The sequence below is a fragment of the Mixophyes fleayi genome, chromosome 10 (assembly GCF_038048845.1).
Source record: "Mixophyes fleayi isolate aMixFle1 chromosome 10, aMixFle1.hap1, whole genome shotgun sequence".
Taxonomy (NCBI): domain Eukaryota; kingdom Metazoa; phylum Chordata; class Amphibia; order Anura; family Limnodynastidae; genus Mixophyes; species Mixophyes fleayi.
Window position 1 is genome coordinate 14,056,317 of NC_134411.1, and position 14,274 is coordinate 14,070,590.

The window sequence follows — 14,274 nt, forward strand, 5'->3', positions numbered from 1 at the left end:
CACACCAAAGCACATCGTATCGTTTGATTTTATAACTGACTAAAAATCACTATCAACGATGGAACGATCGTCAGGCAAATTTTGCTCTCATGACAAGCAGTGTAGGCAGATCTCTTTGGAGTTTAGAGTCATGTTCTTTTCAGCAGATGGTTATGACAGATGAGGAGCACTGATCCAGGGGTAGGCTGAGGTGGGGGGTGGGGGGACATCTGCCCCCCCTGGCCGGTCCCATAGTGGGCTACTTTGGGCTTGGTCACTGGGCTACCTGCATTTTTTTCCTTTAAAAATGTTCCTAATAGGCTGCTGAGTTGAGTCTTGCCCCCCGGTCTAAAATTTGCCAGCCCTCCCCTGCACAGAACTGAAGGTACATCATGTAGGTGTGTATACAGGAATCAGCATGCTTATCTGGACTTTCAATTGTTGGTAAAATAATTATAGATATCTCACCTGGAGAAATTTTCTGTAGTGTGTACCCAGCTTTATTGCTACCATAGGGGAGTCTTTTCTTTTTCAGTTAAGTTTTATAGTGTCAATTTACCTTTGATTGTTGTTGCCTCAATAAATACTATTGTTTATCTTATTTGTATTTGTGCTGTGCTTGTATTTGCAGACTCACATGTTTTGCATAACCTTTTACATACACCACTTGTAATGGCCACAGCTGTACAGTGCTGCCCGAATATTGACACAGTTTTAGTCTCAAGCTGTGTTTGTTCCTCCTCATATCCGATGTACACAATGGATTGTTTCAAACATTTATTTTGTGTTAGGAAGTCTATCTGCTGTGCAGGCTTACCATGTGTTTACCATTCTATAAGGGTTGTCTCATGAATACCATTAGGTTTCAAATAAAGAATATTGCTATCGCTCATTCGTATGCCTATTCCGATGTGAGTTCGATCATCTGCTTGGGTCTTTTAATATTGATAAATCTGACTAATGACCAACATAGGGCGTGATTTAACAACATAGGTGCTAATGCGTTATAACCTTTATCATCCAATCAGCATTTAGGTGTGATCAAGTCATTGAAAATTACTGTATTATGTTTTTTAGAAAATGACCCTAACTTGTGCCGCTGTGGGAATACTACAGTTGGTCTTATGTCGTTATCTTTGAACATTAATAAGTTATGCATGTATCTGTCAATCCACCAGCCATACATTTAATACGTTGGCAGTCTTCTTTCACACATCGCTTACACTTTTACAGGGAATATTTCATCTCAGCCTTGAACTTGCAGGCTCATCTCAGCAGGTTTGAATGGCTTCTATAAGTTTTTTTTAATATTATTTATAAGACAGGAATGTTTGATGGCAGCGTTGGCTTATGCTATATTTAAATCAATTGTGGCATAAACTATCTGCGTGTAACTTGGTTCGTTTTTAAATCTGTTACAATATGGTACCATGAGAGCCAGAATACTGACTTCTAGACAAGAGGGATTTTGTATGAGCAATGCTTCCTGCACCTCCCTGTTTTTTTGCGGCACCTGTGTTGCACAGCAAACATAAACTGCAAGCCAACCATACAGCAATTTTCAATATATGTCCATTGCTGCGGACATCTCCATTTTTCAGATGGCTACAGTTATACAGATGCAATAGAGAATGGAGTAAATTCTGATGTTGACACTCCTGGTATAATCTACTCTGAGCACTTGTGCGTCTTTACACAAATTCTTCTTTCACATAGGAGTGGTATTCTTGCTATATTTGCGGTGTTTCTTTTTCTTTCATACATTGTTGTGTTGAAAGTGGCCCTGTCGTGCATTTTAGAAAAAAAAAATCGAACATCAATGGTACAGTCTGAGTAAAAAGTTATTAACAGACATACCATTGTTGATTAAAAAAATATAAATATCTGCTATTTGGTTCCTGCAGTAATCAGGAGCCTTTCTCGAAAGCTACATTACCTCCTAGGTTTGAGGATGTCTAAGTTTTTCAACACAGGTAAATGGAATGTTCACACAAGTAAATGGAATGTTCACACAAGTTAATACTCAAGAATAGAAACATTTTCTAAACTGTTCAGCAAAATATAAGTCGCATTCCGCAATTGGGTACAAAATATTTACGCTTCGCCAGCATAATTTGTCTTTAAGTGTTCCCTGTCCTGTCCAAACTACACCACACGCCGAAAATGTGAACTGATATAGTGCGGAATAGAATTCCATGGAACGATGAAGCAATAGTTGGACTTGGAGATTGTATCTCCAGAACTTTATACCTCGGCAAAACGCATCTACGCTCATCTCTACTCATGAATAACTATCCAAAGGGTGCCTAACGTCATGCAGACCAGTTTTTAGACGAACCTTTACAGTTGTAATATACAGCTAATGTGCCATATGTTTATTTATTGCTTATTTGTTCAGATTATCTGTGAATTTAAACTCTCTCTCTTGTTTGAGGTTGTCTCTTTTTGTCGTCTGATGTACATTCTTGACCACTCACATCTTGTCACTTGCCTTCTAACAATCTATTTACTGCTTGACATGTGTTCTAGGGATGGAACCTCACCGAAACAAGAAAAACAGAGTTTTAATAGACGCCCTCCAGACAATAGACTGATATACTGCTGCTAATATACTCCTAGCATATACTTCTGGGAAATGCCATTTACATGGCAACCCTTTGAGTTAATGCACTGAAATTAGGACCGACCAGTACTGAGACACAGACACCACCTAGACACTGTTTAGTTCATCCATGTAGGATAGGGTTTTCTCAGCATGTGAAGCATGATAGCGATAGCCTGCAAGGAAATGGCAGAGTAATCACCAATGACTGATACCACCCTCAGGTTAGCTGCAAATGAATGAAATCCTTCCTTCCCTTTCAATTCACTTTAATATCTAAAGTGAAAAAATATTTCTACATTAAGATTCACATTGTGAAACTCACATTTATCAATACAAACCTTTATTATTTTGTCAGAAGACAAAGATATTTGATCTTGCAGTAAAGCAGTTTTCTCTCCTATGTGTCACTTTCTGTCTAGCAGATTAACGCTGTCATGCAATACACAGCAGGAGTCTGCTCAGTGTCTTACCGGGTAGTAGAAAACAGCTCATGCAATTTCAAATACTATTATAATACTATATTATTTAGAATAGGATCCATCACACTGAAGGGTTTTATTTTAGCAATATATTTTCTTTAATGGCTATCCTAATATTTAATTTATGAACAGGGCATTTCAATAATGTGTTCACTGCCCACGGACTTGTTCTGGACACAACACTTCCCATGACGTTACCCTGGCAGTTAGTGACACTAATTCAGGGTCGTCTTCGTCACACACAAAAATGACACTGTGACAGTATATGGTGGCTCTGTCTTTACCCGGGGGCTCTGCCTAGGTCTCTCCCAGTTGCAGTGGCCTTCTCACCAGTGGAACCTGACATGTGTAAGACGAAAGGATGAGACTGCACTAATTACACAGAAGAAAGAGGAGTGACGTCACCTACGTGTCAGGTATCACAAATCAGAAGTGCGTCACAAGCTTTATTTACACGGTTATGTTCTCACGTCCACATAACACAGCACCTGCAGAACCAGACTGTGGCCAAAATAGAGGGGAACCACAAACTGGAGTCCCCCTCACCAGTCCAAAACATACTGTAAGACATTTTCTTGTGTTTAAAGTGAGGAGAGTACAGAGGTGGAGGTAAGACTTCATTAACCCCTTGGCTGCTGCAAGCATGGGTAACCTGAGCAGCAGAGGGGTTAACCCCTGGGAGTTGCCAGGGAAACGCTGTGATATGGTGAAGCGGGTGTCTTTTGACAGCTTGGGGTTGAAGATAGCCGTGGTCATGGTAAGGGGCTTAAGCCTCAGACTCGAACATCTTCTTTCTGCCTTCCATGCCGGATTTCTCTTCAATGTTCTTACGCCAGTCGCCCACGTCACGGAGGTCCTTCTCCTAAAGTCGGGGAGACAAGTTTGAATTAGTTTTGTTTGTCATTAGCCAACACTTGCTTGATGGGTCCGGCTGTTGGCATGTACTCCGTAACTTTGGCTTCAATGGGTAGATATAGAAGCCGGTTTTTTAACAGTAACCATTTATTTTGGACGTTACGTATTACAAATATTGAACAAGTGTGCGCACAGACATAAGTTTAAAGTAAGAATATAGTAGACAAATACACTAGAAAAGACACTTAGGGGTAAATGTATCAAGCTGAGAGTTTTCCGACGGGTTTGAAAAACCAATCAGATTCTAGCTATCATTTATTTAGTACATTCTACAAAATGACAGCTAGAATCTGATTGGTTGCTATAGGCAACATCTCCACTTTTCAAACCCGCCGAAAAACTCTCAGCTTGATACATTTACCCCTTACTGTTACATGTTGTCTAATTTAAAGGTCAAACGAGCAGTGAAATATTAATACCAAGCAAATTGTCGTGTAATCAGGCTGATGTGCTTTTGGACACAGGCACACAGCGCTTGGACATTAACTTAACTTAAATGTGCAAAGGACACAGTTTACACTGTCTCTCAATAACCTACTGTAAATTCTAGCAGAACACGTTTACATTCTGCATCAAACTATGTTCCAAATGTTGTTATCAATGTTTGTTTAGTTTGTCTCCTTATGATAGGGCCTTTATAAAAAACAATTATTATTATTTACAAATTTTGCTATATTAATGTAAAAATATTTTTGCCATGATTCCTGCCACATATCTTGTTACCCAAAACAATGTTTGCTAGGCTAGACCAGTGTTTCATTAGTCAGTTTGTCATTACAGAGTGTTAGACTAACAGCCATATGTTTTATAGGATATATGAGTGGGAGAGGAATGTTTCATATCATATAAAAATGTTTCACTGCATACAGTTGGTATATTTGTTGGTTTAAAGGGGCTCTAACCATATCCATCTTTATGTTTTGTGTGTGTGTATTTAAAACATTTAAAGATAAAATAATGACTAGAAAATATTTTTGTTGTAGGGCTTATTATCATATTATGGTGTTAGTGTGTCTACTTGCGAAGCTCCCATTAAGTATGGTTTAAATTTAAGGTCCTCTCTTCCCTATAAACCCTTTATTCTGTCCCAGAGGTCTGCGGACAATCTTGATCAATCTTGATCACAATCAAACTGTGATAATCCCCTAAAAAGACTAGCTTTGGGTGTGACCCAGTGCCAAGGTTATGGCCCATTAAATACATAAATATGTTGGCATGCAGTCTTTGGGTGTGATTTCATTGTCAGCTGAGTATGACATAATTTAGGATTGGAAAGGACCGAAAAATTTGAGAAAGGGGAAGCCCGTGGCAGATCACAGTGTACGATAACTAACCCTTTGTAACAACCATGGCGTGTGTTTGGCTAAAGTCTCACCTTGTCAGTGTCTTCTTTCTTGACCTGCTTGAGGTTGGCACGGAGCTCCATGTTGACCTTGTGCTTGGAACCAAGCAAAGCGCGGAGCATGGCGTCAGCAGACATACGCACACGTCTCAGTGCTGGCCTCTTGAATTTACCTCTCAGGTCAAACATTTTCTGGTTTAAGTCTTCCAGCTGCACACAGAAGAAAAAGTAGGGATCAAACGGAGGGATTTAAATACAGCTGCAGCTTCCTGAGCATCGTTGGGTACATTGTACAGCTGAACATTCCCTTTTTCTGCTCTCTACACATAAGGCTTTTATAAACGTCTCTATAGAATAACAAATGCAATTTATATTCTTTGGTTCTAAATCTGCCCTGTTACTTTAGTTTGTACATACTGCTACCTTTTATCTGAACGACAACAAACCTGTTCAGTACTAAAGTTATACATGGATGTAAAACTATTGGACAAAGAATAAATTCATTAAGCCGCAGCCAAATTTTTATAAACACTACTCTGCTTTCCTTGTTACCAAATTCACAAAACTTCTTAAGAGTAAACGCTGCCCACAAACTGCAATTCTGATTGGCCAATTTGATCAAATTCCCCAACTGTTGTGATGTTCGTTGATTCATCACACCCGACCAAATCCAATGTTATTAGATCGTATTAGATTTAAACAAAAGCAATGTACGAACATGGACACACTCCACAGCGGTGTGTGATAACAGATGGACCTTTTAGTGCATGAGCCCATGATTGCCTTGTAATCTACTTATTCGGCGTTGCACCAGGGAAACCAAATAAGTTGGACAATTTGGTCATTGGTCCAACTGTAAAGCTGGTGGTCTGAGCAGCTTCTTTGTAAATGATTGGGGACTTAAATTTAAATTGTGGAAGTACCTTATCTCACACCTATTAAATGTACAGTTTAATTGAAAACACAAGTTGATGTACGGCCAACAAGATATTGTTGGCCGCACCTCTTTACAAAGGGCTTATGGAGTGGTCAAACGTGACTAAAACCTAATAGGCCAGCCTCAAAGAATCAGCATGTGTGGGAGAGTATCTCAATCCAAATTTGTGTACCAGGATGTGAAGTGCTAGGGGGTAAATGTATCAAGCTGAGAGTTTTCCAGTGGGTTTGGAAAGTGGAGATGTTGCCTATAGCAACCAATCAGATTCTAGCTGTCATTTTGTAGAATGTACTAAATAAATGATAACTAGAATTTGATTGGCTTTTCAAACCCGCCGGAAAACTCTCAGCTTGATACATTTACCCCCGTAGACACATTATTCCAAAACATAGTGAGTGAATATTTCCAAGTCCTGCTCACCTCCTTGGAACTCTTTTGGACTTTGACCTCCATGTCGTACCTTTCCTCATCTACTACATCAACCTTGGCGTGTAATTTCTTGCAGAATTCCTGGAAGGAAACAAGAAAGTAAACAAAGGGAAGCAACTACTTTACCTACTAACTGGGTTCAATCCTAAATTATTCTTCTACATAATAAATGAAATGTATTATCTTATTATAAATCCCCTACATACATACTATATTTAATGTCACAAAATGTATCAGTACTTAGAATTTTTGCAATTGTGTGACTTTTATTACTTTTAGCACAGACATCATGACATCTACAAACAGAAAACTGAAGTTTGAATTTAGAACGGAGCCTGGCCTTATTTATATGAAACTTAGGTGACTCACAGTTCTTGAGAAGCTAAGAGTGGTCTTGGAAAGTTGTTCTATAGTTTCCTCCTTAGTTGTCTCCTCCACAATCTCATGTTGTTTTACAATATTATGCCCCCCACAAGACCAATACTGCCGGTATATAGCCAACATGCATAATCTTTTGGACGACAAAAAGTAGCCTTTACGAGCTTAGAGGGGACTTTTATTCAGAATATTGATGAACTATTCTGTAAGCAACATGGTCCCAGCCCCAGACCCTGAACATGTGGCAGACAGTTCAATCCTTTATTGTTTTATACTGCTTATGGAACTCTTAGTCATTTTGTAGCGCACAGCAATATAATACACTCCTTGGTGAATACTGATTTGATGCTCTTACCATTTATCATTCAGGGATATTATTATATTCCAATTATAACTTTTACCCTTCATTTTCCAATTTTACTTCTAGTAAGTAAAGGTCGTAGGCTTTTCTGTGATTGGTTATTATTATTTTAAAGGTACATAGTATTCGCTATGTAGTGTAACTCAGGTGGCTCATGCTTTAGAGTACAGTTAGTGGTACCTGCAGGTCCTGCAGGGAATGTGGTAAGCTCAAGGGAGGACAATGTTCTGACAGGTAGCTCTCCTTGTCAGCGGCGATATCTGCTTCTTCCTTCTCTAGAGCAGTTTTGGCGACCTGGAGCATCAAGCTCTGTGCATAGAAGAGATACAATGTTGGCATGAACAACGTAGAAGGTGTAAGTGAGGGTAGGTAAGATCTATATTGGGTACAGTTGTTCTACAGCCTTATGCATGAAAAAAAAAACACAAACACGGTAAGCCGATAAGATGGCGTCAGGGTACGAATGCCTACTTGAAATCTACTAGCTTTTATAAACACTATCTACATTCATAGGAGAAACCTTTGCTGGGTCTGTGGACGTTCGTCATAAGAGAGTGCTAGTTTTGATGGTTCTGACATTTGCATACTCTTAAGTTATCACCCCACTGTGACTCCTTTACAAAGGAGGTAACACTTTAAAGGAACTCTCTCTACTCCTATATTTTATTTAATTTTCACTTTGCATTTAGCTCATGTAAATATTAAGGAAGTAATGTATATTATTGTTGTTTGATTTTACGTAGTTTCTATGATGATGTTGTTTGCAGACATCACCATGTAGTACAGTGCCATAGTTTTGTTTTCTCTTCATCTACCAGAGCCCTTGTGTCAATGTAAATGAGGTATGATAATACTCTCACAGTACCGTTGCCTGGGGGTAGCCTAATGTATAATGATGCGAGTGATGTCATCGGGGATGGAGTATGATGTCACTTATGGTGGCTAAGTGGTGGCTAAGTGGTTAGCACTTCTGCCTTACAGCACTGGGGTCATGAGTTCGATTCCCGACCATGGCCTTATCTGTGAGGAGTTTGTATGTTCTCCCTGTGTTTGCGTGGGTTTCCTCCTGGTGCTCTGGTTTCCTCCCACACTCCAAAAACATACTGGTATGTTATTTGGCTGCTAACAAATTGACCCTAGTCTGTGTGTGTGTTTGTTAGGGAATTTGGACTGTAAGCCCCAATGGAGCAGGGACTGATGTGAGTGAGTTCTCTGTACAGCGCTGGGGAATTAGTGGCGCTATATAAATAAATGGTGATGATGATGATGAGAGGACCAGAACTATGGGGGAAATGTAGCAGACACCAATCCCCATAGCCAGGGAGGATATAAAATGATGTCTAGGCTATACATTTCCCTAGGCACAATTAAGCACGGACAATCCTTCTGATAGCATTGGGTTTCTGTACTTTTAATGTTTGAACGTGACCATTAGTCCCTGTGCCACAGCTGGAATGACATCACTGCAGTGTCCCTACGTCTTTACATCCCATATAGTCTACAATGAGAGATCATCAAGCCTTATGGTTTCCTATCATGAGTTTAGATGTCCTAGATATACAAGCTCATGTATGTTAACATGTGCACTAGCAGTCAAATTGTGTCTTCCTTATCGAAATATATGTGTGCCTAAGCGTCACTACGACCTACATAAGCAGACTAAGGGGTAGTTTTACGAAAACTTTTTAAAAGTTATAGTAAATCTACCCTCCAAAAGTCTATTAAAAGTACATATATTTACTATACATATAAACAATGTAAAATACATTTGTGGGGTGATTCGTGGAAAAAAAATATGGTTTTTTTTTAACCCTATTTTTGCCTTTATTTGGAATTTCCATATAAAATGCCCTTAAAACACTGATCGACGTGGAAATTTGAAAGGGGCGGTATGGAAAATGTAAGGAACAAATGCTTTGTACTGTACTTACCTTCAGGTGCGTTCTGCGGCTATTAGTCATTTTCGACATCTTGGCGGTTTATGTGATACCTGGACATAAAAACACAAATGCAGAATACTGTCAATGTCTTTTCTCCCTGTTACAAGAGAACTGAAGGGACACAGCCAACCCACACTGTATAAAAATCATCTACCAGTGCTCGGGAGAGAATTGGTCCTGAACTGGGCGTCCTAAACCAAATCCCTGGCATCACTTGCCATTTTCAGTCACTTCCCATCCCCTAAATAGACCATTGCTGGGGAGGAGGGGGGTCATAGATACTGACACCTGCTCCTTCTTTTAAGTCACCCGATCTCATGGGGACTTTTGGAAACTTTGTAAGACTTTCCCAAAATATCTTGAGGAAGCTTTAAGGAACGTCAGCTGTCTCTCCGGCTCCAACTCGCTGCTGCTCTGCAAATCTCCACTACCAACCCCCCAGCCAATAAAGAGGGCACAGGTGAAAATACTGAGGATTATTTACTCCCAGAGCTTAAAAATCCACGCTAGACATATTTAAGGAGGTCTTATTTCACCCCCCCAAATAAAGAACATGCTATTCTGTGCTAATATGCTGAGTGTCACGTCCAAAATTACGGAAATAAGGGGCAAGTTATCCAGGTACAATATGTAACCTAAAATAGTAAAAAAAAGTATATATAAAGCAATCAAAACCAGGAATAGGAGTTAACTATGGTTCCCAGCATGTTTTAAAGCCATTAGCTGCCAGAGTATAGCTAGTAGTTGTCATGCAACCACAATAAACTTGCTGTAACGTAAATAACACTAATTTAAACATACCAGTAACAATAAACACGCATGGCAGAAATTAGCATCTATATGCTTTATACAGTAGATATAGATGATGTATACAGGTTATTTTTTTTTACAACCATATGTTGAAAACAGATATATGCCAATGTTTTACAGAAATATATATATATATATATATATATATATATATATATATATATATATATATATATATATATATATATATTCATCTATGCTAAGTTATTGAATATGCTGCTTTTATACCAGACGTGTCTCATCTCCCACTATGATGTACTCTATAATACTTTTTATTTAGAAAAAACGTCCATGACCATCTGTGCACAGAGACTGTAAAATGAACGCACAGCACTTTATAATATATAGAACAATATATCATTTCCAATACAATATTCATTCAGCTAAATGTCTAGTTCAATGACTTCTTTGTATCCTCTTTTATATGAAATCTGTTCTAACACAATGTCATGTTGCAACTATATATGACATATCTTTCATCAGGAAATGGTAATCTTGTGAAACAGGTATTACAAATATTTGTATGCCAGATATGTCTAATAATATATGTAAGGATTACATAGTCTGTATTGGCCAGTTGTCTATCCTTGGTCTAGGGCTAGAAGCGCTGATCACAATTACTAACAATTGTTCACTTGTCAGCTGTTTGGGCCTTACAGCCTGTCAGTATACAGTGGAGGCACTGATAGACACACGGAGCGAGCACAGTTGTCTCTGTTGAATATTTTGCAGTAACACAAGCCCCTCGTGCCTTATTGCCCTGGTCAGGCTTTCTCTTACCTGACCCTTGTGGACGGAGCCCTCTGACTGAAGCAGGGATTGAACTGCCAGTGATGGGCAATGAGGGGGTTATTAATGTGCTGGGGGGAGTCCTGGGCAGTTGCTGCTCAGCTTAGTAAGGGCATGCAAACCCCCACCAGCCAATCACATGGTGGTAGACACAAATACTCAGGCCCTCCCACAGCAGGTCATCTTAAGTCATCTTAACCCAATATCTGCTGCAGACCCCAACTTTTTTAATTATTAACCTTTCCATTGCCACTGCCACAAACTGAGGTTTATAGTTTACTCTCCTATTGAAATATATATGTTGTAAATAACAAGCCCCTAAAAACGACACTTAGATATCTAGTAGTTGTAGGGAAACCCACTGTCTATACTCTAGGGCTGAGCCCACCTGCCTCTGCATTCACTCTGCCACTGAAATAAGATATGTTGTATACAGTCTATGGCATTCCCTGTTTTTTTTTTTATTGCTGCTCATTCACACACCTCTGCCCTACAGTGTCTTCAAACATTAGTGTGTATGATCCCTGGGGACTTTAATGATTTGTTCAGCACACTGTGTAGCCCAGAATAAGAAACAGTGCAGCGCTGACCTCTGCTGGATGCTTCAGATAGTGGCAGCAGCTGACACTCACCTGAGACTCTTCTTTCTGCAGTTGTACAGTACATCCTGTGCTGTCTGTTAACATTCTGGCTTTGTCAGATACAGAGAAACAGATTGCGCATAAGATGACCTAGTATAGATAAATATTATAATATGGTAAAATCAACCAAAAAGGCAATAGTAGGTATAAACTAGTGTTTACTTCATATAACAAACAGTTAAAAAGTACCAATATTACACATGAACTAGTGCACAGGCTCAGTGACCTATATAGGAAAAAATTCCACAGATATATCTTTATATTCCACGGAACTCTCGATGTTTCCAAAAATGTCTTCAGACAATAAAGTGAAAGTTCTTAGTAACGATATGTATACAGAGGCTCCGTGATGTCGAATTCAAACCAAAGGCTTCAGATGACAATTTGCCACGTAATGAATAAAGCAGTAGAGGTGGGTGAGTATACACCTCTCTAATATTGGTTATATCGCATTCATATGGCAGCGGTGAAATACAAGTATATGTGGCTTGTCCGCCATCCGTATATTAATGTAGCCAATATAGAATAAGTCCAACCACAGATAAATAAATCGGGCACAAATTGTGTAGAAAAGGTTCCTTGAGAGAACTTGTATATATGAATAGCGCCTCTGGAGACAATGTAACAGAGAGTCTTCACAATAAATGAGGCCAGAGAGAAAGAGTGTAAATACTCCGTGGAGCCAGCAATACCTTGCGACGCGTTTCGTCTGTCAGGGCAGACCTTTTCCACACAATTTGTGTTTGGCGGACGGATTTATTGGTGCGCACCAAGATTCAAGTTTCCATTTGGACTGATTAGCCGCTGAGACGGCGGACCTACATCTTCAATTCGTATTGCCGAGGCGGATAAGCCCGATTCTATACTAGGTTATCTTATGCGCAATCTGTTTCTCTGTATCTATCTATGTTCTTTAGAAGATTTGCACTTCCTCTATTTGATTTGCTGCACTTGATGTCCTATCTATATTTATCTGTCTGTTGCATTGCCTATTAGCGCCGGAGACCTTCTAGTATATTCTGGCTTTGTCAGTCAGATATAAGACGCCATCTGTTGTTCCCTTTGTCTCTGTATGAGATAGGAGTACAAAATACAAACAACTTGGACTGTTACAGAACCATCTAGTAGGCATTGCAGGAACAAACTACTTTGTTCCACCTGTCTTGGTTTTGTCCAAGTCAGTTCTGTGTTAAGGTTTCAACTAACTACTTTTCTGTTTTGTCAAAGTTTTACCAAGAACCTAGGAGGAAAGTATGATTTATGTGTAAAAAGTGAGTACACAATGCTGCTTTTTATAAGTCGTCTTCAGGAAAGGCAGAGTGGAGGTATGAAGTAAGGCTGGGTGTCACTTGACGATGATTTTCTTGCCATTACTTAGGCAGAGTAAGGAGTATGATGATGCTAATGTCCCCATCACACCACTGCCCACTCAGTGTTCACTAACGTGGCTGGGTTTGAAGAAAATTTGCTAAATCATATCATGCCCCCATCCACATTGCAGAAAGGTTACTTGCATAATATATCAACCCCTGCACCTTGCAGACTAATACTTGGTAGAACCACCTTTTGCTGAAATAACAGCTTTAAGTCGGTTGGGGTAAGTTTCTATAAGGTTTTTGCACTGTTTGGGGGTGATTTTTGCCCATTCTTCCTTGCAGATATGCCCCAGGCTGTTCAGGTTGATTGGATGACACTTGTAGACTGCAATTTTCAAATGGTGTCACAGATTCTCCATTGGATTAAGATCTGGGGCCTGAGTCATTAAGGCATATTGAGCCCATTTTGCATTTGTTTTAAACCGCATGTAAATCAGCTCTGCATACTGCTGAAGTCTCCAATAAGGAACAGATCTAAAGATACGTGTGGTGAGGACTACGGGTGTAGGTTTACTCTGCTCTACCAGACACTGCAGAATACGTACAATACCTGTGTGAAATATAAAATCTCTAAAGAACATTTTTGTCTCATCTGACCATAATAAACCTTATCCCATGTTATAACTGGGTCACTCTGATGTTTTCTGGCAAATTCCAGATGTGTTTTTTCTTCAGTAATGACTTCTTTCTAGCCACCCTCCCATGCAGGCCAGTTGTATGCAGAGCCCTTGATATGGCTGACTGGTGCTCTTCACTCCAGTCTCAGCCACTGGACACTGATAGTTGTCTTCTCTGTGGCTTCCTCGTATAGTCTCCTTCTTGTTCTGACTGAGTTATATTGGCGGCCTTGTCTAGGCAGTGCCTGGGTGGTGTGATGCTTTATCCAACAGTGCTCACTGGGATATCCAGACACTTGCATATTATTTTGTAGAATTTTCCTATCTAGTGCATGTCTTTAACTTTATCTTTCATGTTCTTAGAATACTCTTTGGTCTTAATTTTCACATCCTTCCTTCAGATTCACAGTATGACCAATGGTATTTAAATTAAGGTGTCTTATAGCCATAAAAGCTGACCTTTTTATGAATGGTTCACAGGTAGAGGTTAAATGGATGCTAATTGCTAAGGCATTATCTTTCATCTGTGTAAACTTGGAGCTTCCACAGCTCTGGGGTTGAATACTTATGTAATCTGTATTTCAGTTGTCATTTGGTATAAATATGCCACTGCCCATTTCTTCTGTATTCTAGAACCTCTAAGAGTGTAGAAAAAAAACTTTTAATTGCATCTAAA

At 39.4% G+C, this 14,274-nt stretch overlaps 2 protein-coding genes across 2 annotated transcripts in view; one reads left to right on the plus strand and one right to left on the minus strand.

Moving 5' to 3' along the window:
* Positions 1–14,274, plus strand: part of LOC142103748 (cathepsin D-like) — a 147,488-nt gene that overhangs the window by 19,150 nt on the left and 114,064 nt on the right. The window lies entirely within an intron of this gene.
* TNNI2 (troponin I2, fast skeletal type) lies at positions 3,440–11,052 on the minus strand. Its single transcript, XM_075187901.1, has 6 exons — positions 10,956–11,052; positions 9,357–9,415; positions 7,606–7,734; positions 6,678–6,767; positions 5,354–5,530; positions 3,440–3,925 (listed from the first exon to the last, which is right to left on the minus strand). The coding sequence occupies exons 2-6, from the start codon at positions 9,393–9,395 to the stop codon at positions 3,830–3,832; spliced, it is 531 nt and encodes a 176-aa protein (XP_075044002.1). The 5' UTR covers positions 9,396–9,415; positions 10,956–11,052; the 3' UTR covers positions 3,440–3,829.

Excerpts from the sequence above, each read along its gene's own strand:
- TNNI2 (XM_075187901.1), bottom strand. The coding sequence starts at position 9,395 with ATGTCGAAAATGACTAATAGCCGCAGAACGCACCTGAAG. Across the intron at positions 5,531-6,677 it reads TCCAAAAGAGTTCCAAGGAG|CTGGAAGACTTAAACCAGAA; the intron begins GTGAGCAGGACT and ends TTCTGTGTGCAG. Across the intron at positions 3,926-5,353 it reads AGAAAGAAGACACTGACAAG|GAGAAGGACCTCCGTGACGT; the intron begins GTGAGACTTTAG and ends CCCCGACTTTAG.